The following is a 24,957-nucleotide window of genomic DNA, read 5'->3' as shown; positions in this document are numbered from 1 at the left end:
GCTATGAGTCCAACAGCCTGCGGACGGAGTACGCCGGGGCATCCTCAATGTCCAAGGGAGGGGGAGGTGCGTCGTGAGGTCCAGAACTAGCCAAGGGACCAGCTGCCACCAGCCTGAGGAGAAATTCATGAAATGAGGGTGAGATACGGTAATCGACAGGGAGCTGTAATCTGTACGTCTCCTCAGGACTTTGAAACGACCCACAAACTGCGTGCACAGCTTCCGGCAGGGCAGGTGGAGGGGCAGGTCCTTCGTAGAAAGCCAGACCCTGTCACCGGGGTGAAAGACTGGGGCCAAACTGCAGTGACGATCGGCTTGCACCTTCTGCCGGAGGACGATGCGCTGGAGACGGGTGTGCGCTGTGTTCCATACCTCCTCGGCGTGCCGGAACCAATAGCCTAGAATACACTGAAAGAGTGTGAGGTTAGTGGAGGAGTGACTGGGGGAGTTTTGTGCGTATTTTGCCCAAGGCAGAAACACATCCCACTCCCCCGACCGGTCCTGACAGTAACTAAGAAGGTACCTACCCAGTTCTTGATTTACCCTTTCCACCTGCCCATATCATTGCGGACGGTACCCGGAGGTGAGGCTGACTGTGACCCCCAGTCGTTCCATGAAGGCCTTCCAGACACTGGAGGTGAACTGGGGACCACGGTCAGACACAATGTCCTCCGGGATCCTGTACTGCCGGAAGATGTGAGAGAAAAGAGCCTCCGCGGTCTGCATGGCCATAGGGAGACCAGGCAGAAGAATCAAATGACAGGCTTTGAAAAACTGGTCCATAATGACCAGGATGGTTGTGTGCCCCATAGAGGGGGGAAGGTCTGTGACAAAGTCCACAGAGAGATGGGACCAGGGTTGTTGTAGAACCAGCAGTGGGTGGAGTTTGCTATAGGGGAGATTTCTCTGTGTCTTGCTCTGTGCACAGATGGAGCAGGAAGAGATGTAAACCCGGACGTCCTGGGCCAAGGTTAGCCACCAGTTCTTGGCTGAGAGACAGTCGATGGTACGGGCTATACCCGGGTTCCCCGACACAGGTGGTGTGTGTGCCCAGGCAAGGAGACAGTCCCGCATATCAGATGGCACGTATGTACGCCCCTCGGGACAGTGGGCAGGTGAGGGCTGTGGGCACGCTCGATGGATGTCATCGTCCCCATTCCACATGACAGGAGCCACAATTTGGGACAGGGGAATAATAGGTGTCACCATCTCCCTCCGATCCTCATGTGTCATGCACCCGGGACAATGCATCGGCCTTGACTTTCTTAGATCCCGGCTGGTAGGAGAGGGTGAAGTCAAACCCTGCCGAAGAATAGGGCCCACCTAGCCTGACGCAGATTCAGACTCTTCACTGCTCGAATATACTCTAGGTTCCGGTGGTCCATCCAAACAAGGAATGGGTGTTGAGCACCCTCCAGCCAGTGCCACCATGTTTTCAGCGCCTTCTTGACAGCCAGCAACTCATGATTCCCCCCGTCGTAATTCCACTCCGCGGGAGGCAGCTTCCATGAGGAGATGGCACATGGAAGGAGTTTGGGCGTTTATCCAGTGCGTTGGGAGAGAACAGCCCCTACTCCAACCTCAGAGGTGTCCACCTGAACAGTCGCGTTCGTAAAACGTTCCTTGAGCATGCGAAAGGCTTCGTTGGCTTCCTCAGTCCAGCGCAGCTGTCTAGGACCTCCCTTCAGGAGGGAGGTGAGAGGGGCCACCACTGTGCTGAAACCCCTAATGAAGCGCCTGAAATCGTTGGACAAACCTAGGAAGCGCTGCAACGCCTTTTTGTTGGATGGAACAGGCCACGACCGTACAGAACTGACCCTCTGCTCTTCCATCTCCACTTCCGCGGTGGATATCCGATAGCAAAGGAAGAAGACCGCCTGCCGGAAGAGAAGGCACTTCCTTGGCATATAGGTGATGCCCTATCAGCCTCTCCAAAACAACCTCTCCAAAACCTGACATGAGACATGTCGCTTATGTGTAGTGGAGTACACCAAGATGTTGTCTATGTACACCACTACACAGCGACCCAACATGTCTCTAAACACCTCATTAATGAAGGATTAAAACACTGAGGGTGCATTTGTGATGCCGTAGGGCATTACGCTGTATTCGTAGTGCCCGGTGCTGAAGGCCGTCTTCCATTCATCCCCCTCTCTGATGAGCACCAGGTTGTAGGCACTGCGTAAATCCAATTTGGTTAAGTACTGAGCACCGTGCATCTGTTTGGTCACAGTGGTATGAGAGGCAGGGGATAACTGATTTTAACAGTTGCCTTATTCAGTGTCAAGTAATCGATATAGGGGCGGAGACCTCCATCCTTCTTCATCAAGAAACAGGAGCTGGAGGAGGCTGGAGAGGTGTATGGATGGAGGAATCCTTGGGCCAGCGCCTCGTGGATGTAGACCTCCATGGCTTCGGTCTCTGCATGCGAGAGAGGGTAGAATCGGGCAATAGGTCGATAGTGCAGTCCCATGGGCAAAAAAAGCCACCTGTAGGTCCCGGTATTCCTCCGGGATAGGGATGTGGGTGAACTGGTATGGCCTTTCCACAGAGGTGGCACAGATAGACACCTCGCCTAACATTCCTGCGACCAACCCAACAACCTCGTCTCTGTCCACGATATCCTGGGGCTATGCAATTGTAACCAGGGGAAACCTACAACTACGGGGTGTGCAGGAGAGTCTAAGGGTGGTCGAAAACGACACCGAAGAGTTGGGTGAAGCGCTTATAGGACTGCACTTTTAGACCGTCCCTCTCCCAGACGGCGTGCGCCCACTCCAGAGCCCGGCCTGTCAGCAACGAGATCACCAAAACCACCTTGTCCCTCTCAGAGGCCGTCCCGGCATGAAGGGCAAGGTGGAGGTCAAACTGTAGGAGAAACCCCCTACAGTTATCTGGGGTGCCGTCAAACCGCTCCGGGAGGGGCACGCAGACTTTGCTGATTGGACCGTGTGATGTAGATGGTGGTGGGGTGGCTAGAACGATCGCGGGAGCTGGGAAGGTGGTAGTGTAGCCTGCAGCTGGCGTACGGTCCGGAGCACCTCGTCCATGGTTGTCCCGCTCCTATAGCGGAGAGGTCGGGATGTCCTGTTCTCTTGGGTCGGTCATTCTGTCACACGTGTAGAGAGGAGTAGACCGGAGGCAGTCACAGGTTTAGAACAACTGAGTTTATTAAAGCACTATAATTATAAAAGCTGGACAAAACCCAAAGTGCAAAATAATGAAGTACGCAGGAAATAGAAGGAGAGATTCCTCTCAGGAAAACAAGCAATATTTACAATGGCCGACAAAGACGAATGACAGAGGGAGTATAAATACAGTGATAGATTGGGTATTGGAACCAGGTGTGCGTAATGAGCGGCTAGATGTTCTTTACCATTCGGCCATCAGATTTGGCACCAATGCTCCTATAGGACTGCACTGCACTCTATACTCCTCTGTAAACTGGTCATCTCTGTATACCCGTCGCAAGACCCACTGGTTGATGCTTATTTATAAAACCCTCTTAGGCCTCACTCCCCCCTATCTCAGATCTACTGCATCCTCCACACCCATTCTGCCAGTCACATTCTGTTAAAGGTCCCCAAAGCACACACATCCCTGGGTCGCTCGTTTTTTCAGTTCGCTACAGCTAGCGACTGGAACGTGCTGCAACAAACACTCAAACTGGACAGTTTTATCTCCATCTCTTTATTCAAAGACTCAATCATGGACACTCTTACTGACAGTTGTGCCTGCTTTGTGTGATGTATTGTTGTCTCTACCTTCTTGCCCTTTGTGCTGTTGATGTGCCCAATAATGTTTGCACCATGTTTTGTGCTACTACCATGTTGTGTCGCTACCATGTTGTTGTTATGTTGTGTTGCTACCATGCTGTGTTGTCATGTGGTGCTGCCTTGCTACGTTGTTGTCTTAGGTCTCTCTTTATGTAGTGTTGTGTTGTCTCTCTTGTTGTGCTGTGTGCTTTGTCCTATATTAATATTGTATTTATTTTTTATTTTTTATCCCAGGCCCCCATCCCTGCAGAAGGCCTTTTGCCTTTTGGTAGGCCGTCGTTGTAAATAATAATTTGTTCTTAACTGACTTGCCTTGTTAAATAAAGGTTAAATAAAAAAACAAAAATGATGACTAGACAAGTCCGGGGTTGATGAGTGAAGGGCGTTTGCCAGCAGCAGGTTTGGCAGCAGCTAGAAGGCCGGCGACGCTGAACGCCTGAGCTGGACAGGAGGGGGAGCCAAAGCGAAGACTGGTGTGACACTTAAAGGTCCAATGCAGCCGTTTGATCTCAATATCAAATAATTTTTGGGTAACAATTAAGTACTGTACTGATTGATTTCAATTAAAATGGTCAAAAATAAACAAAAATGGCTTCATAGCAAATATTAATTTCTCAAGCAAGCAGCAAGAAAACTAAAAACGAGCTGTTGTTGGCAGAGAGGTTTGGAACTCTTTCTTGTTGGTCGATGTTTAATGACACAGTGCTGCCTGCCTGCCCCAGGATTTGCTCCAGAGACCATCTTTGCTAGTTCTCCCCCTTTGGCCAACTCCCTCCGATGACCACTCAAGCCATGCACTTTAAGACCCTCTCATGACGTTCCATCTCATGAATTATGTTGTTGTTTTCTAAATGCCTTGTCTTTTTTGTGTTGCTGTAAAGCTCTTTGAGATTCTTTATGTAATAAAAGCACTATAAATTTAATAAATTATTATTATTTGCTAATTTACCACCTGGTGATGTCACCAGGCAGGACAAAATCCCATCCCACCAAAACAGGCTGAAATTTCAGGTAGTCCTTTCAAACAGCTCTTACACTAAAAGGGCATTATCATAATGTTCACCATTTCACAGTATTATTCCAACCTTATAGTGTGTAAATATATATAAAACACAGGTAAATCTCATTTTTGACTGCACTGGGCCTTTAAAAAACCTAAAAGAAAAACTGACATTCTTGACACTTTCCTCCTCACTGTGAAGATAAAAATGTTGACCTAGTCATAAGATGTTAGTTTTAATATAGTTTTGCACTGTTGTTGACTCCAGATACATTTATAAGTATTAGCCAACAAAGCAAACCAAAGCTGAACCTAAACAAACTGGGCTGAGAGACGGCTTTTGATCCACAGTAGGCCACAGTGACATCAACACTTTACACCAATTGTTTTCAGCTGAGGTTTCACTGGTGGTTGGTTCTCTGAGTTCTTAGAGCCAAATGAACAGCAATGAAATATGATTCACGCAGAACAAATAGTCAAAGATTGAGTGTCTCCACAAATCAAATCAAATCAAATGTATTTATATAGCCCTTCGTACATCAGCTGATATCTCAAAGTGCTGTACAGAAACCCAGCCTAAAACCCCAAACAGCAAGTAATGCAGGTGTAGAAGCACGGTGGCTAGGAAAAGCTCTCTAGAAAGGCCAAAACCTAGGAAGAAACCTAGAGAGGAACCAGGCTATGAGGGGTGGCCAGTCCTCTTCTGGCTGTGCCGGGTGGGATTATAACAGAATATGGCCAAGATGTTCAAATGTTCATAAATGACCAACATGGTCAAATACTAATAATCACAGGCAGAAGAGTTGAAACTGGAGCAGCAGTACGGACAGGTGGACTGGGGACAGCAAGGAGTCATCATGTCAGGTAGTCCTGAGGCATGGTCCTAGAGCTCAGGTCCTCCGAGAGAGAGAAATAAAGAGAGAAAGAGAGAATTAGAGAGAGCATACTTAAATTCACACAGGACACCGGATAAGACAGGAGAAGTACTCCAGATATAACAAACTGACTCTAGCCCCCCGACACATAAACTACTGCAGCATAAATACTGGAGGCTGAGACAGGAGAGGTCAGGAGACACTGTGGCCCAATCCGATGATACCCCCGGACAGGGCCAAACAGGAAGGATATAACCCCACCCACTTTGCCAAAGCACAGCCCCCACACCACTAGAGGGATATCTTCAACCACCAACTTACCATCCTGAGACAAGGCCGAGTATAGCCCACAAAGATCTCCACCACGGCAAAACCCAAGGGGGGCGCCAACCCAGACAGGAAGATCACATCAGTGACTCAACCCACTCAAGTGACGCACCCCTCCTAGGGACGGCATGAAAGAGCACCAGTAAGCCAGTGACTCAGCCCCTGTAATGGGGTTAGAGGCAGAGAATCCCAGTGGAAAGAGGGGAACCGGCCAGGCAGAGACAGCAAGGGCGGTTCGTCCCAGAGCCTTTCCATTCACCTTCACACTCCTGGGCCAGACTACACTCAATCATATGACCCACTGAAGAGAAAGTAAAGACTTAAAGGTTGAGACCGAGTCTGCGTCTCTCACATGGGTAGGCAGACCATTCCATAAAAATGGAGCACTATTGGAGAAAGCCCTGCCTCCAGCTGTTTGCTTAGAAATTCTAGGGACAATTAGGAGGCCTGCGTCTGGTGACCGTAGCGTACGTGTAGGTATGTACGGCAGGACCAAATCAGAGAGATAGGTAGGAGCAAACTCTAGGGAGTTTTTCCTAGCCACCGTGCTTCTACACCTGCATTGCTTGCTGTTTGGGGTTTTAGGCTGGGTTTCTGTACAGCACTTTGAGATATCAGCTGATGTACGAAGGGCTATATAAATAAATTTGATTTGATTTGATTTGATAAGATCTAAACCAGGCCAGAACTTGTCCGTGTAGACCAATTTGCGTTTCCAATCTCTCCAAAAGAATGTGGTGATGGATGGTATCAAAAGCAGCACTAAGGTCTAGGAGCACGAGGACAGATGCAAAGCCTCGGTCTGATGCCATTAAAAGGTAATTTACCACCTTCACAAGTGCAGTCTCAGTGCTATGATGGGGTCTAAAACCAGACTGAAGCATTTTGTTTACATTGTTTGTCTTCAGGAAGGCAGTGAGTTGTGCAACAGCCTTTTCTAAAAAGTTCGAGAGGAATGGAAGATTCGATATAGGCCGATAGTTTTTTATATTTTCTGGGTCAAGGTTTGGCTTTTTCAAGAGAGGCTTTATTACTGCCACTTTTAGTGAGTTTGGTACACATCCGGTGGATAGAGAGCTGTTTATTATGTTCAACATAGGAGGGCCAAGCACAGGAAGCAGCTCTTTCAGTAGTTTAGTTGGAATAGAGTCCAGTATGCAGCTTTAACCTCTTAAGTCGACCCTCTACTTTTTTGAACATTCTGTTAAAAATCACGCAACATTTCAGCGCCCTGCTACTCATGCCAGGAATATAGTATATGCATTTGCTTAGTCTGTGTGGATAGAAAACACTCAGACATTTATAAAACTGGTTAAATCACTGCTGTGGCTTTACCAGAACGGCATTTACATCGAAAAGCACAGGAAAAACTGATCACTGAAAATGGGAAAATATATCCATGCGCTACTTGAACCCATTGATAAAGGTGAACCACAATTAATTGACTGAGGTTGCAGTACCTACAGCTTCCACACGGTGTCTAGAGTCTTGTCATTTCCCTTCGAGTTTTTTCTTGGTCAAACACATGCAGGGCACCGTATCTCCTATGGTCTAGGACCGGATATTTTCGTTGAGTTTCTAGCCGGACATTTTTCCAGACGGACAGCTAATGATCTTTACATCGCCTCCTGATGAATTTTATTGCTTATTAACGTTTACTAATACCTAAAGTTGCATTACAAACGTATTTCGAAGTGTTTTGTGAAAGTTTATCGTCGACTTTTTGAATTTTAAAAAATGACGTTACGTTTTGAAACAATGTTTTTTTCGTTTATCACACAGTCTACATATAACGATATCTAGGCTTTATATGGACCGATTTAATCGAAATAAAGACCCAAATAGTGTTTATGGGACATCTAGGAGTGCCAACAAAGAAGATGGTGAAAGGTAATGAATGTTTTCTATTTTATTGTGCGGTTTGTGTAACGCCGAAATGCAAATTATTTTGTTTACGTCCGCTGTGGGTCTTTTTGGGTGTTACATGCAGATACATACATCAGATAATAGCTTCTCATGCTTTCGCCGAAAAGCATTTTAAAAATCTGACTTGTTGCCTGGATTCACAACGAGTGTAGCTTTAATTCGATACCCTGCATGTGTATTTTAATGAACTTTTGAGTTTTAACTAATACTATTAGCATTTAGCGTAGCGCATTTGCATTTCCAGAGCTCTAGTTGGGACGCAAGCGTCCCGAGTAGAAGCAACAGGTTAAGGTTTAGAGGCCATGATTATTTTCATCATTGTGTCAAGAGATATAGTACTAAAACACTTGAGTGTCTCTCTTGATCCTAGGTCCTGGCAGAGTTGTGCAGACTCAGGACAACTGAGCTTTGAAGGAATACGCATATTTAAAGAAGAGTCCGTAATTTGCTTTCTAATAATCATGATCTTTTCCTCAAAGAAGTTCATGAATTTATTACTGCTGAAGTGAAAGCCATCCTCTCTTGGGGAATGCTGCTTTTTAGTTAGCTTTGCGACAATATCAAAAAGGAATTTCGGATTGTTCTTATTTTCCTCAATTAAGTTGGAAAAATAGGATGATCGAGCAGCAGTAAGGGCTCTTCGATACTGCACGGTACTGTCTTTCCATGCTCTTCGGAAGACTTCCAGGTTGGTGTGGCGCCATTTCCGTTCAAATTTTCTGGAAGCTTGCTTCAGAGCTCGGGTATTTTCTGTATACCAGGGAGCTAGTTTCTTATGAGAAATGTTATTTCTGAAACTGAGAAACTTATTTGATTTACTTTGATTCTCTTTTGGCGTGACTCAAGATGTATAGACTATTTAGCACTGTGAAAATGAAGGTTTTTATTTTTTACTTGATTGAAAGTGAATATACACCTTGAAAACCAAATGTTTTTTTTAAATTACAAATATAAAAACGTATCTATGTATCCAATAGCATACAGTGATATAGTGGGGGGAAAATATGTGCGTAAATGCTGATCGCAGTTTGCGATGAGTAAAGTAAATCTCCATATACTTTCACTGCATTTTCAGCAACATTTGGGTCAAAATGGTGCGAGTTTACCCTCCACTACACCATTGGTAGCATAGCAGGAAATATGTTTGGCTGTCTTTCATGTCGAGCTTATCTAGACTAAGTTGTCTCAATTTATGCCACTGGAACTACAGTGGCAACCCACAGACAGCATGAGCACACATTCCGTCTCACCATAGTTGTGTGGTCAGTGCTATCCGGCATTGTTGCGACGTCCCTACCCTAAACCCTAAACCCTAAAACCTAATCTTAACAGCTACCCTTACTCTAACCCTAAACTTAACCATAACCATAACCATAACCCTTACCTAATCCTAACCTTATCCCTTACCATAACCATTTTACATTTCAAACATCAATGGGGTAGGTGTTTCCTGAAGGATCCCGGATAGCATAGACCATAGTTGTGTGTGACATTCACAAGAGGATTATGAGAATGAAATGTGAGCAAAACAATTTTCATGTGACCCCTGAGCACTTGACCTCTCACAAGGTAGCTAGCGTATAGTGTAGCTCTGTAGCTAAAAGCTCCAGGCCTCGGATGTTCAGGGTTCCCTCTCTTGTAGGAGCTGAACTCTGGCACAGTGAGAAAGCTTGTGAACATTTTCTGGAAGGGGAATATTAGCTATAAACTGTTTCAGGCAGGGTTCGAATTATGTGGGTGCAGGGCACTTCAATCACAAATCAGGGCCTCCAAATGAGTGTTAAAACATTATTGTGGGCGGCCCCTGAATGTTCTGAATATTATTGTTGGTTCATCCCAATGGTTTCAGAGCACCCAATCAAAACTCTTAAGGATCCGACCCTTTTTTTCAATTTTCGCCTAAAATGACATACCCAAATCTAACTATTTGTAACTCAGGACCAAAAGCAAGGATATGCATATTCTTGATACCATTTGAAAGGAAACACGTTGATGTTTGTGCAAATGTGAAATGAATGTAAGAGAAAATAACACATTAGATCTGGTAAAAGATAATACAAAGAAAAAAAACATGCGTTTTTTGTATTTTCTTTGTACCATCATCTTAGAAATGCAAGAGAAAGGCCATAATGTATTATTCCAGCCAAAGCGCAATTTACATTTTGGCCATTAGTTGGCAGCAGTGTATGTGCAAAGTTTTAGACCGATCCACGGAACCAACCACCAAAATTCAAGACTGCCCAAATATGCCTAATTGGTTTCTTAATAACTTTTCAAGTTCATAACTGTGCACTCTCCTCAAACAGTAGGATGGTATTATTTCATTGTAATAGCTACTGTAAATTATACAGTGCAGTTAGATTAACAACAATTTAAGCTTTCTGCCAATATCAGATATGTCTATGTCCTGGGAAATGTTCTTGTTACTTACAACCTCATGCTAATCGCATTAGCCTACGTTAGCTCAACCGTCCCGTGTGGAACCCATCGATCTTGTAGAGGTTTTAAACTACTTCTACTATAGAAGCAAGCACAATTATGCTTTTGTTCTTTTAGATATGATTCCCATAATATACTTGAAGTAGGTCACAATAATTTAAGAAATGGGTCATTGATATTCATTACATAAAGATGAATACGTTTCTATTTGAATAAAATCTCAAAAACCTTCATGCTAACGGTACATTGCAAGGGAAGGGAAGACATCAGTGGTCCATCCATTTGTAATACCCTCTAAAATTGCTTAAATGTAGCACATTGCACAACCTAGATGTTAAATCCCACCCCCCCCCCCCACACACACAGCACATACACACACCCTACCCATTTATTATTATTTTATTTGTGACTTGTGGCCAACATAAACAGCTTTATGTGCCTGCACATGTTGACAAAGCAGCCATGGCTCATTGCTGGTTGATGGATGGCTGTGTGTGCCTAGCTAATTATTAGTACACATAAAAGGATGCTGTTATTTCCAAACCTGACCCAGCAGGCCCCAACCAGAGAGGTCAGTGGGTAAATCTGGGCCGATCAGTCTGCGACTATATCACTCAATCTTGATATATGAGCACAGAGGTACAAATTAAATGTGCAGCGACCTTCTATGGGGTACTGGGCACAACAGGACGCCATTTGGGCTAATTCCTGCATGGGGTTCAGACAATAAAGCACTATACTGCATGATGTAATTACTTTGTGTACACACATCTGGATTTGGGTTTCCCAGAGGAAGTTAATGCACTTGAAAAAAGAGGCCGACCATTATGAACGTGCAAAATGTAGTATATGCCGGTGAAACAAGTGGAAGTTGGGGAAATGGTGGGGAGCTAAGGGCTATAATCTTTCTAGATGCAGATGTATGCACACATATGGACATGACTATTGACCTTCTCATGAGATCTGTTCAAAGTTCATCATTGCCATTGAGACGAGCAGGAAGATTGCTTTTTGGAAATAAAACAGCTTGCTCAAAGCAGAAGGTTTACATGACCCTCAGATATTCCTATATTCCTATTCTCCTTCTTACAGCCCTCCCTCTTACTCCAATTACAGCCATCTTGCTTTTATCTGACAAAGTTACAGTTTCACGTTCCATCTCAGTACTCTCTCTATCAGTTGAACAGAGGGCTTTATACATGTTCGTTTCCATATTCGGGGCGATGGTGCCAGCATGCATCTGGATTTCATAGCAGCTCAATTGTCTCCGCTAGTGTGGGCTAAGATTGGTATCTGATGAGCTTTGAAGGCTGACATGGAAACTACGTAAATGTCAGGGACAGAATGGTATTGATATTTATCGGAAGGTTCGACCTGAGATAACCGCTGAGCGTCGGCTCCGACCCGTCACGATGTGCGTACAGCATTAATCTACATCAGCTCATAAAGTACCTGTCTAATGCTTGAAGTCAGAGGATCTGGTACATAATTCACTATTAATGTGTACTACGGTTTTCACTTCCGGGAATGTTTTGATGACGATAATAATGTCTCTGTTTGATATGTTGTTTAGTCTCTTGTATGATTAGGCCTATAAGTCACTCAATATATGAGAATCTAATAAAGGACTAAAAAGTAGAATGATAAATGTTACCATTCTATGGCCCAACATCCCTCGCAGAATAATAAATAAATATTATTTTGATTAGTCTTGAAAGGAGTTGTTAAAGTATCTTAAAACTTCAGTACAAATATTTATAACTTTATTGGTAGTTTACTTGTACATTCATATTTTGTGAATCAAAAGGGAAAAAATACAAACTGTATAGTGAATCATGTTTTAGGCATGCTTGCATATGAAATGATAATACTTGTGGTAGGCATAACAAATTCAATGGAGCTTAATCAAATTCAACCATCCCTGAAATGTTTGTAAACGCTGACACGCTACATTTTAGGCAAACAATGCACAACAGCCACGCAACTCCCGTTGCAAATGTAACATTTAAAAAAACATATAAAAATAAATGCAAAGCCATGTCAAAATGTACACTTGTATTTCAACTGTTTTTTTAATTGTATAAACTTTCAGACAAAAATAATAAATAAAAGCACCCATGTGTTTAATTTAAAATGGAGACATTGCTAAATAACTGTAAATGGTGGTTTGAGAACAGAGAAAGTGTTGGTAAAACATTGTTTGAGGTAGACCTTACTAGGATCTGCTTCTCAATGACACAAAACATTATCCTCTGAATTTGCAAATGTTTCAAATATAATACTTGCTAGTAGGCATTATTTATTCGGGTTGTTAAACCATGAAATTGCAACATGAACATGCAAATAAATGCAAGTTTGACATGTACAGGCCTAACACTGCCATGGTTTTATTTTTCCTATAACATCAATTGTAACATTTGTTAGAATCTTTGGTGGAATTTGACATAATGCTTTGTCTCATGTTAATGCAATAGATTATGATCAATTATTTCAGATCCTAGTTTCAGTTATTAATTTCAGCATCAAACCCAGGTGCTCATGTCTACCTCAACAAGTTATTATAGTTTCCTGATGTGTACAAAACTATGTTTGAAAACCATTGCATTTCTGGGGTTATGGCACATGATTGAGGATGAGTTCGCAACATAACATAATATACAATGCTTTAGAAAAAACGGGTCTGTTTGGCAAAGAAATTCAACACACGGATTTATCAGTGCCTGAAACAAATCACTGCAAATCATTTGTTTATCTCTAACAATTAACTGCTTTTTCTCTCTTTTTTCTTCATATTTACAGTATTGCACTTAAACTGCGCACAATTGCATTTCAGTTTAACTGATGCTTCCTTCATATTTTCAAAATTACAAAAAATTGCAGTTATACCCTTTATCCTTCTAAACGTTTTGTGAACGTCTCTTTTTGATGACATGATAAAAACCCAAATCGGTTCCTTTCCCCACCCTCATTTAGTAAAGTAGTATCTGCTTGTAGTGCTGTTTGTAAACTCCCACATACAAGACCTGAAGTGCAAAGAATATCTTCACTTCTATTCCCAAGAAACATCACGATAAACAGAAAGAAAGAAAGCTAGAGAGAGAGAGAACAATGTGAGGAGAACAGCAAAAAAAACTTATTTTGGACTCATTCCCAGCAAAACACATTTACACTTTCCATCCTCCAAAAGCAGAAAGTAAGGGATTAGATTAGCCTATTCCTGTCAGTCCACAGTTTCAAGGAAATCAAACCCCAATGATCTTTGACTTTGTGGATGAGAGTATATATAGTGGGAATTTTGAATGGCAGTGATACAACAGAGTTGGGGTGTTAGGTCGGATACAACATGGCCAGCCTCCGTGATACGTCTGCAGTCCTCCAATAGAACTCATGCACTGGGCAACGGCAGGAAACAACACAGTGGTTACACAGAGAACATGGCCATTTCTTTTCTCTTTTTTTCTTCATTTTTGTTTTTTTTTTGTGTAATGTTTAGTCCGATGCCTCGTGGTGTCAGTGTCTTTTCCCAAACACACAATAGTCTGTAAAGTCAACGTGACGGCATCGGCATCAGTGAGGCTCTAGTATTTGACCCTGCTTGCCTGCTTTGCCAGTTTGCTTTGTTCTAAAGTCTCCCGGTCTGGCCTGGCCCGGCCCGGCCCTCGGCTCAGACAGACATCCACATGTGTTTGTACGGTCCTGGACTTGTGATGTGTGCCTGGAGTGGACTGAGCCACTGGCCCCGCAGAAGTCCTGCCTGTTGGGCGAAAAGTAAAAGGTGATTTCATTGGTATTTAATTACCGTTCTCTCTACAAATGGGTGTTTTGGCAGCTGGTTTTGTGACAATTTTCTTGCTCCCCTCCTTCTTTCTCCTCCTCTTCTTCCTCCACTCATTCTCTCCCCATCTCCCTCTCCCTCTGTGTCTCTCTTTTTCTCTCTCTCTGTCTCTCTTTCATTCTCCCTCTCAGTGTTTTTTTTTTTTTAATGTTGTTTTGTTTAAGCTGTAAGTGTCAGACCCGATCACAGGGCTCAGTCTTGTATGAGAAGCAGGTGATTATGAGGGCGTGGGGCGAGCGGAGGGGAAGCCCGATGGGGTCAGAGACCCAGCGCCTCGGCATGTTTTCTTGCCTTGAGTCGGAGGTCAGCGATGCTAGAGTTCTTGCTGTTGCTCTTGGCAGCCGCCGCCACGGCCGCCGCTGCAGAGGCTGAGTCCGCGAGAGAGGCGATTGGTAGTCCAAAGGGCGGAGGCGGGAACATCAGGTAGGGTGCATGCGCCGCCAGGTGAGGGTGCAGGTGATGGTGGGAGTGAGCCACGCCCTCCAACTGGAGCTGGGCCTGGACCTGCCGGACAACCAAAAACAATCCCTGGGTTAGTGAGACCCTCCCAGCCCCTCAGGCTCTGTGTGTGTGTGTGTGTGTGTGTGTGTGTGTGTGTGTGTGTGTGTGTGTGTGTGTGTGTGTGTGTGTGTGTGTGTGTGTGTGTGTGTGTGTGTGTGTGTGTGTGTGTGTGTGTGTGTGTGTGTGTGTGTGTGCGCGTGCGGGCGTGTGTGAGAGAAGAGCCAAGGGTTTAGGTTTCACAGTTTGACACTATTTAATTCCCCTTCAAGTTCTACCCCCTCAAAGCTGTTGCTTACTGTGTGTTTTCTCAGAAAAATGTTAGGAACTGCACTCTGAGCCTTTCCCCCTTTTTCATGTCAGCTATTCTTAAAGTTAATGAATCATACATAACTTCACAGACACCACGTCCAGTTTAACAGCCTAGAAATCAAAGTCTTTCTAAGACCCTGAACAGATTTGTTTCATTCACAGTGAGATCTCCTTCATACCCTTGGAAATATGCAACGTCTTGTTATCCTGATTACGGATTCAATTGCATAAATAAATATAAATCCACGCAAAAAATATTAACGTATTTAGAGTTATAAATATTTATCCAGACATATTCCTGAGCAAAGGGAAAGTGAAAGTCATAAAGACCATAGAGTATCAGTTTGCACATTCTTGGCAATTATTTTATGAGGAGTAGGTGAAAATGAGAAATCCCTGTACTTCAGAAGGAGAGCTACGTTGCCTCTTGCCATTTCTCAAGCGTTTCAAATGCCACAGGAAGCAAGGAGAGAAGTGAAGAGCCTCGTGCTTTCTCATCCAACCCAAATAAAACTTCATTTAAGCAACGCATGGTAAACGTTTTAAGAGAGAGCTAAATGTTTCAACCAATTTAAAATGTGACGCTATTTCGACATAGCCAATAACATGGAAAATGACCGAAATTAAAGTTGTTTAACTGCGAGAGAGAATTAAAATAAACCGCAAAATGTGCTTTCTTGGACGGTATTTCATTACGTATTGCTGACCAGTATTTGTACTTGCACTGAATTGCATTGACACGAGCCACAGACACAAGCCAATGCATAAATGACCAGTAGGCCTTCCTCCATATTTTCTTTCCCACCAACTGTCACTCTTACCAAACACTCAAAAAAATAGGCCTGATTCCAGATAGATGGATACTGACTTTCATAATAACAGCTAACACTCAAACAAAGAGCCTTGTACCAAATGTATGAATGCAGACTGTCAGTGAAACACAGAAGGGAACCCCTCTTTGAGAGGGAATCTCTCAGCGTGTTGTTGTTAAGTTTGCTGGGAGGATCAGTGAAATGGAACAGGGCATGAGCTGCTACAGGCGCTACCCAGTCCCCAGCACAACAGCTGGTCAATATATGTGTGTGTGTGTGTGTTTCTGTGTGTGTGCAAGTGTGAATGCATGTGCATTTGTGTGAACATGTGTACATGCGTATATATGCAGGGGTACATGTGTACGTGCGTATACATGCAGGGGTACATGTGTACATGCGTATACATGCAGGGGTACATGTGTACGTGCGTATACATGCAGGGGTACATGTGTACGTGCGTATACATGCAGGGGTACATGTGTACGTACGTATACATGCAGGGGTACATGTGTACGTGCGTATACATGCAGGGGTGCATGTGTACGTGCGTATACATGCAGGGGTACATGTGTACGTGCGTATACATGCAGGGGTACATGTGTACGTGCGTATACATGCAGGGGTACATGTGTACGTGCGTATACATGCAGGGGTACATGTGTACGTGCGTATACATGCAGGGGTACATGTGTACGTGCGTATACATGCAGGGGTACATGTGTACGTGCGTATACATGCAGGGGTACATGTGTACGTGTGTATGCATGCAGGGGTACATGTGTACGTGCGTATGCATGCAGGGGTACATGTGTGCTTGCATAAGTGTGTTACAGCCTGCCCTGTGCTTGTCTGTCTCAGGCCTGTAGAGGTAGGGCTCTTCTCTCAGTATGCAGGCCTCATGCCTCCCTCCCTGCCAATGCAGCACACCACCAATATCCATCAGAGCCTTCTCCAGTCGGTGCTTTCATCATCTCTTTTATGTGCTTGCGTTGCGCAAGTGTTGGCTTAATTAGGCCCAAGCTTTTCACAGGGGTGAACAGACAACTCAACGGCCAGGCCGCAAAAACAGACCTCACCAGATCAAATGTCTCTCTAACAAACACAAACACACATCCCGCTCTTAACGCACCCCAAAGGTGAAAGGTGTTCTGGGGTTGAGTTGACTCTCACACACCACTCTCCAGCTCCATAGAGTTCTCATTCACAACAGCCTTTGTAAACTACAACCTCGGACGATAGGGGTCTATTTTTAGTATAATAAGGGCATTATGCACCTCTCTCCAATATCTCTCACAGATTCGGAGATGATTGTGAAGTGTGGTTGGGGACTAAAATAAAAGTAGGGTGCATTTTTATGACTGCATCAAATCTTTCAACCATGCTAACACGTTTAGAAACTACGGCTGTTTGTCAGTTAACCTCCTTAAGAGTCTGTTGACGCACCCATGCGTCAATCTAAGTAACATAATCAAATAATAACTCATCAAAATCCGTCACTTTAAGATAGAGATATCTGTTTTTTTGCATGGGCTGCGTCCACCACATGCGCCTATGTCGCCCTTCCGCATCTGCGGTGATAGGTGGCTAAGCTACAGCGGTGTTTGTCAGACCATGACACATCCTAAAAATGTCTGGGGCAGAAAGGGGAAACGCTCACGAACCCGATGGTGTTCTCCGTTTTGCCCTACGACCCCCACAAGTGTCATGGGACTCATCAGAAGGTCACCAGTACCAGATTAAAAAACTGAATGGAAGTATGGAGGTAGTTTTGTGCCAACAAAACAGGGGGTTAAATGTGTCTAAAAAATAAATAAAAACTTTCCTGAGATTTCTTATATCTCCACTTCCAAACCTTATTCTTTACAAATTTGTTTCACTGTCTTTTGTTGCCATTTCTGAATGTCTTATTCAATGTGTTTCTATGGGCTATAGTAGTAAAGGCCAAATTCTCTATTTTATCAAAACAAAAATATAGATTTGTTTTTATATACCTAAAGGGGTCCTAAAATTTAAAACGACCTTCTTAAAACCATTCCACATGTTAGTTTAATAGAATCCCCCCCAATGGCTCAGACTTTCAGAGGTTAATTGATGTTGAATATGAACTTTTACTTGTGCACAATCACTCACTTGGCATGCCTGCATTTCATCAGTAAATATTTCACATAGGATTCGTGTCATGAAAATGAGAAAACAACGTACCTGTTGAAAAGGCATCCGTAGCGCTCCCATGTTGACATATGGAGCTACTCTGCAGGCATCCAGATGACTGGCAATTCCCAGAGTGACACCTGGAAAGTATGAAGAGGTGTCTGTCAGACAGTGAGACAGTTATAAGTTTGAGTGTAAGGCTGGTATGGTTGGTCAAAGGTTACAAGATGACATTTTACAAGTGATTAATCAAACATAATACAGTACATGCACATGAAGGTTGATTAATTTTACAGGCTACAGCATAGGCCTACATAATTATTGTAAGAAATGTATCATGTAACATACTAGCAAACAATTTAGTAAACATCTGCAAGTGTAAAATGACAAGTGTAATAATCATTGCAACATAAATCATAAAAAATACAAGTAGATGGATAATAAATATAATTTACCTTTATGCATCTGGTTTTCTTGTTTTCGACATTTCGCTCTTCTGTTTTGAAACCAAACCTGGAAACCACAATTTGAAACAGTGAATGAGTGTATTGTAGAATATGCATGTTGGGGAAGCTACTCTGAAAATATATTTTTTACCAAGCTACCAATTACTTCACACCGGAAGAAGTTAAGCTACACTAAGAAAATGATAGTTTCATTGACTAAAGTTACTTTGGAAAAGTAGTTCACCACATCCAAACTTCTTTGGGAGAGTCCTCATATGTACATCTGAAATGTTATAGAGTACAAATTGCAAGAACGTAACAGGTATGAGGCGGGGCATATGTTACCATAAAGTGTACCTTAGCCTATTAAACACAAACACAATGTTTTAAGTGAAAATGAGGCAGGTCTAATGCCGAAAAAGAAAGGAAATGATTGCCTACTTCACCCATATTTTATTGCATTTTTTCAAAAACAAAAAGTAGTGTAGTTCTAGTAGCTTAGTTAGTTATACCGCGACATTAGAGCGTTGGACTCGTAACCGAAAGGATGCAAGATCGAATCCCCGAGCTGACAAGGTGAAAATCTCTAGCCGTCATTAAAAATATAATAAGAATTTGTTCTTAACTGACCTGCCCAGTTAAATAAAGGTCAAATAAACATGACAAAAACGTTAGCTACTGAAAACGCTACATTTATTTGAATTTAGTTCAACTACCACCAAGCTACTGTAAAATGCAGTTAATGTACTCCCCAACACTCCCCAACACCGAGAATGTCGATGGTGACATTAATGCTCATAAAAGTAGCCTATAAACCTATACTGTTTTAATCATGAATTACAACTGAAATAATTGCCTACACAATTATAGATAATATAAGATCGAATATATTATCTATAATAGTCTAAAATAATATACAGCCACAAAATGTATAGCTTAACAGTATTTATTGATAGGCCTACTCCAATTTACGTAGGCCTATGTGCTTAAAAAACGGGGCCAAAAAGGTCACTTGACTCCGTCTAATCTACTAGGCCCTTTTGCTCTTCAGGTTACAGAAGCAGCATACCCTATTATTAATTATCATCAACCTAATTTCCCTCCACGAATCCATTATCTCCTCTCCCCTCCGACCCCAGTAATGATTATCATTTACAGTAGCCGAATTAGTGACGAGAGAACCACAAAGGGCACCTTAATTACTCAAGGTGCTGCAGCCATTTTAACGAGTGTGGATTGGACTGGAATAATACGTTTTGTCGATAAAGTATGCATTATTGACATAGCATGTCCACAGATTATTTACCCCAAACTCTCCCTCCATCACATAGCATATTGGAAACAAATGTTCGTTTAATGTAGTTTTTGGAAGATAATTATTTATGATTAGGCTATTATTGGTCTATTAATACCCTGTTTCCTATTATTATTGTTATTATTATTAAGCCTATATGGCTATATCATTATTCGTATGGCCTACTGCTAATTGTATGATTTAATTGTTTTAGGTTATATCACGAGGTGTATTTAATTATTTTACTTTTTAATCACTGATGTCGCTGTCTCTTAAAGGTATGTACTGACACAAAATAAAAAAATATCTACATACATATACATATAATATATATATATATATATATATATATATATATATATATATATATATATATATATATATATATATATATATTAAGGCTATATATATTGCGTGCCAGAATGCTAAGTAAAGTGAACTACACTGGTTGCGACAGTTATTTCTTCATTAAGGACCACTCAATGATGCGCTATACAAACGCCCTAATCTCGTTTCCTTTAGATTTTTATTAGAGACAGTGAATAATGACATTTAATTTAGCTCTGTACCAGAAACCCAGATATATTAGTCGTAATAGAATTACTGCACGCTGCTCACCAAGCTCTCATAACTTTCAATTAGATTCCTCAGCTGCGCGCGACGTGGGGCTTCTGTTCCGACGCCTAAGTGCAGGTTAATACCCTTCTATCTACCACATGCCTTACAATTTACTTATGATAGATTTGGGGGTTTCAAATCGAAAAACGGTCGGCTGCGACATGGATTTTAATGGTGTGTGATTTTAACCCTCACGGCCCATTTCAGTCTATACGCGTTATTGTTGTAAATATTGAGTAAATATTTATCCCATTGCGTTTTAACAGGTAAATACTTTCCTCCTGTCTTACCACAATTTAATTTTATCCATGTTTAAAATGACTTTTTTTTGTGTCGCGCTTGCAAGCTGTCACACGGTGCAGACTTCTAATATTAGGCTACTTAGTACTCAGATTAGATCTCGGAACACGAGGTGTGCCACCGACTGAGTTCCAGCAGAATTGAATTATTTCTAATCCATTTTTATGGGAACAATATATCAAACCAATGGCAGATATTACAAAGACAACGCGGGGGGAAATGAGGTGACTGGCATACGACGGTGTCCCCTGAAGCACTCGTACAATCTCTTCATTAATTTTTATGATGTGGTAAGATCTTTCCGAAGCGCATAAGCTATTTTTCTTCTACAATAATCGGCCAGGAGAGAGGAGACGGGTTCAAATGCATCCAATGTCACTTGAGCAACTATGATGTGACAAAGGTTTATAGACGTCATTTTATTTGTTGAAAAGCAACAGTATTTTGGTCATGTAAAAAAATAGACCAATGTTATAATGATATACATTTATTTGATAATGGATAATGGATAGTGTTGAATTGCAAAAACAATAATTAAAAAATCAACAGTAACCAGTAGGCTTGCAGTAGTATTATTATTAGCAGCAGCAGTAGAGGTACTACTACTACTACTACTACTACTACTAGTAGTAGTAGTAGTAGTGTTCTTGTTGCACTATTATTGCACTTGATACCTAAAGTTAATTTAAAAATATTGCCAAACAAATCTCACCGAGGTCGTGAGGTCAATCTGTGTAATATCGATCCAATAAATAAACTCGTGTGGCTTTCACCATGTCGACACAGTCATATCTGCACAGTTTGTTGCATCTAATATTTCATTATATGTTTGTCTCATTGCATCATAAAAACAGCTCACTCAACGCGTTCTCTGGAGTGTGTAACATCTCCGTATAACTGAGCCTTGACAACAGGCAGGGCGGACCGAAATAATGGTAAGTCTACATAGCTCATGAAAATTAAACATAACCAGTGATGTTCTATCAAACGGGTGAATAAATTATATTCAAACGTAAGCCTCAACGCTATCTCATTTTGACGCTACTGTTTTAAATCATCCCTGAATAGTTTGTATTTGTTTTTACACGTGCACATAATAGAAGAGATAAGTGCCAAAGCGTGCACCTAAACGTGTTTTTTTAAGGCGATTCTAACCCAAACCATTTTATCTCAAAATATTTCTTTTGGCAATATGAAACCGTCATTTGTTTTAGAAAATGTAGGCTATCTACAAAATATAGTCGTTTTTAAAGGCAGCTTATCAATACGGTTTGTAGGTTATTGCCTTGCAAGTGTTGACTCTATAGCCTTCTGAAACGTGTTTCATTTGTGAGCATATATCATTACTGATCTAGGCCTTACATCCATTTTATCCATGTTATTCCGCACCACGAATTACAGTAATCTTCTTGCGTCACCCACTATGACCCCAGCCTCTGTCACTGGATGTCTCAATCTGGCAACCTCTCACACGTTCTTTTTAGAACAATCCTTGATGCTTTGAGCTTAAAAACTCAACCTATTTAGACCCACATGTTGTTTATAAAACGAAATAAAATAAAAACGTATGCATCTAAGGGACAGCCCTATCTAGTTTTGTCCAAACCCTTTAGGGTTATGCTTTTCACTTTTAGTTGATGGAGACCGGGAGTTACCTGCACTCTCGCCTCTGACAGTCCCAGCCTCTGGCTCAGCTCTTCCCGCATGAATGCGTCGGGGTAGTGCGTTTCGTCGAACAGGCGCTCCAGCTCATTGAGCTGTTCCAGAGTAAAGTTTGTCCTGCTCCGTCGCTGCTTCAGTTTGCTTTGTGCGTCCTCGTCCTCAGACTTTACGTCCTCCTTCTTCTCTTTACACTCATATATCCCTGCGTGAACACACGTTTTAAAATGCAGTACACCTCTAGATTAAACACAAAAAACTCTCAAACACCTGCAACTACAGCTTGGCTTTACAAACACACAAACACACACACACACACACACACACACACACACACACACACACACACACACACACACACACACACACACACACACACACACACACACACATATAGAGTGTAGCTTATATTCAGTTAGTGAAATACATAGTATGTGTTATGCTAGCCAGCCAGAGACGGTAAACAGAACATGATAAACAAGTTCGATCTCTATTGGTCAAAATACAGGCCTGCAAACTTACAAAACCAAAAATGCAGGTCAATGCACTGTGTGTTTACTATAATGACAGTTATTCACACACATACATATTGAAATATTCGAGCATAAAATCCTGTCACAATTAGGCCTTATCATTTCCTTCGTGCTATTTGCCTACAGTCTGCACATGGATCCTTCATTGGAAGGAATGACCTTCTGAAAACGCCCCAATTTCCACTGGACAATCTGAAACGGTGCACGGTGATACCAAACAATTGTAGTTTGTTAATGTGACTTTTATTTTGAAACACTATACGTGTTTTATATTGTCAATTGTTTTATCAAATAGAGTAAATTGTAAAACCTTTAGATATAAAAGAGTAAGCCTATATACAGGTTATTTATAGGATTATTTCAATGGTTGGTATAATAAACCTATCATACAGCAAAATAACTCCACCGTAGTTGATCGTTACAAACTTAATAAATAGCTTAAATATTTCACAAGGTTAACGTGTTGCGTAAAAGACAGTTATTTTCAGATAGGCACATATAATATGTTTAAGATACTCAAAATGTTATTACCGGGGCTAAAGTCTTGAAACCTCATTATTACTATCATCTAACAATTGTTTTCCGTCATCATTAGACGGAGCTATTGTGTGCTATACAACAACGTAAACGTCCTAACACTGATATTACAGTGCAGGAGCGAGCGTACATCCAACTTCGAGGTGCACGGGTTCATTTTGCGTAGGAAGTTTTGTTTCTTCCTGTTATGTCATGAAAATGCGAGCAAGAAACACTTCATATAGGCTAACACTGTCAAAATAATGTATGGTCCAATTAATGAAAGTTTAAAAAAACAAAGAATAAGCTACGGTATTGCTGACGGACAGAATGCAAGTACCACTCCTATTAATTGTACAGTGGAAACATTAGAATTAAGCCTATCATTATGCATATCATCGCCATCAATACGATATTATGCAACGATATCATGTGTTAATAAATACAGTGATCAACAGGAGTGAGAGAAGATTGATTATGTAGCCTAGGAGTCATTCGTTTGGAACACTGCTTTTCACTGCAAAACACATGACAGTGGGCCTTACTATAGAGAACAGTATTTTCAAGTATCTGCACATTATAACGACGTGAGCTTACGATAAAAAAAAATATTAAAAAAATAAACAGTAACTGCAATAATTTAAATGTTTTTGTTATAGTTTTTGACGTTGTAAATGTTTTGGCCACCACATATTTTTGTACTTTTACAATCGGTGCACCGAAAGTAATCGTGAAAAACCAAGGGCTTGGTTCGTGTAAAAATGCAATGCATCTAGGACATTCACGCTACACAACTCGAACGGGTGGATAGAAACGTACCTTCCGTGGCCCGTGAAACGTTAAACTCCTTCAGTTTTTCTTTCTCTAGCTCTACGTGCTCCTTGAATAGATGTACCGGACAGTGGTTGCTGCCTTCCGTTATGTCCTGTAGACTTGTCTCCGAGTTCCCCAGCTCCCTCGCCCGCGCCAAGCCACTCTCCAAAACTTCCCTGTACGTGATACTCTCCTTACTGCTCTCCTTGGTTTTCTGCTCGAAAGATTTCGAGACGAACGCCGTAAGTTCTTCCATGGCCGTTCAGTGGTCCTGAGCACGGAACCCCACTTTAAAATGACCGATTTAACGTTAGTTGTCAGCTCAAGACGCAGCGCTCGGTCGTAAAAATAAGCGATATTGGGGGTGGAGAAGAGGTGAGATCACTCCTGCTGTTATGACTGTGTTTTTGAGAGCACACTATTTATACACCGCCACCTCAGCCCAGCCCCCACCTCTGCGTCTTGGGCAATTACGGGCTGCTCGACTTATCTGAATTCAACTTTCAGCAGCTTCTCCAGAAATCAATGCTTCGACGGAGGCAGTTAATTGAATTAGGGGTCATTAAAATGCCTACGGTACCTTATGGTGAAATGAGTGGGAAATCTGTAGGCTATTAATTCATTCGGCGATAATTTCATTAACGTGATTTCGAGATATGAATATGGAGTGGCTGGGTTTGCTCCTCCTGGTGTTGCTATTCGTTTGAGTTGACAACTAAGAATTTAAAGCACATAGGTGGTCTCACAACATAATCCGATATAAACAACTCGCCCTACAATGAGAAAATATTACATTTTAGTGTTTATTTATTTATTTTTTTAAGTGG

General features: G+C 42.1%; 1 protein-coding gene across 3 annotated transcripts; it reads right to left on the bottom strand.

The window, feature by feature from the left end:
- Positions 1-12,089: 12,089 nt before the first annotated feature.
- On the bottom strand, positions 12,090-24,513 carry LOC115128186 (short stature homeobox protein). 3 transcript variants are annotated; one of them, XM_029657844.2, is made up of 6 exons: positions 24,137-24,513; positions 22,265-22,473; positions 18,407-18,464; positions 18,003-18,112; positions 14,470-14,682; positions 12,090-14,097 (listed from the first exon to the last, which is right to left on the bottom strand). In XM_029657844.2, exons 1-6 carry the CDS (start codon positions 24,384-24,386, stop codon positions 14,008-14,010), a joined length of 930 nt encoding a protein of 309 aa, XP_029513704.1. In that variant the 5' UTR covers positions 24,387-24,513; the 3' UTR covers positions 12,090-14,007. The 3 variants fall into 3 exon arrangements, with proteins under 3 accessions (XP_029513704.1, XP_029513787.1, XP_029513866.1); XM_029657927.2 differs by having other exon boundaries at positions 18,003-18,091; XM_029658006.2 differs by having other exon boundaries at positions 14,010-14,682.
- Positions 24,514-24,957: the final 444 nt, after the last annotated feature.

Source organism: Oncorhynchus nerka, linkage group LG1 (assembly GCF_034236695.1).
Source record: "Oncorhynchus nerka isolate Pitt River linkage group LG1, Oner_Uvic_2.0, whole genome shotgun sequence".
NCBI lineage: Eukaryota > Metazoa > Chordata > Actinopteri > Salmoniformes > Salmonidae > Oncorhynchus > Oncorhynchus nerka.
The sequence above is the reverse complement of the archived record's forward strand: the minus strand, read 5'-3'. Positions and strand labels throughout refer to the sequence as shown.

Coding starts and splice junctions, on each gene's coding strand:
- LOC115128186 (XM_029657844.2), bottom strand. CDS start 24,386: ATGGAAGAACTTACGGCGTTCGTCTCGAAATCTTTCGAGCAGAAAACC. Junction 18,113..18,406: donor AGAAAACCAGATGCATAAAG/GTAAATTATATT, acceptor ACTGTCTGACAG/ACACCTCTTCATACTTTCCA. Junction 14,098..14,469: donor TCGCTGACCTCCGACTCAAG/GCAAGAAAACAT, acceptor TTCGCCCAACAG/GCAGGACTTCTGCGGGGCCA.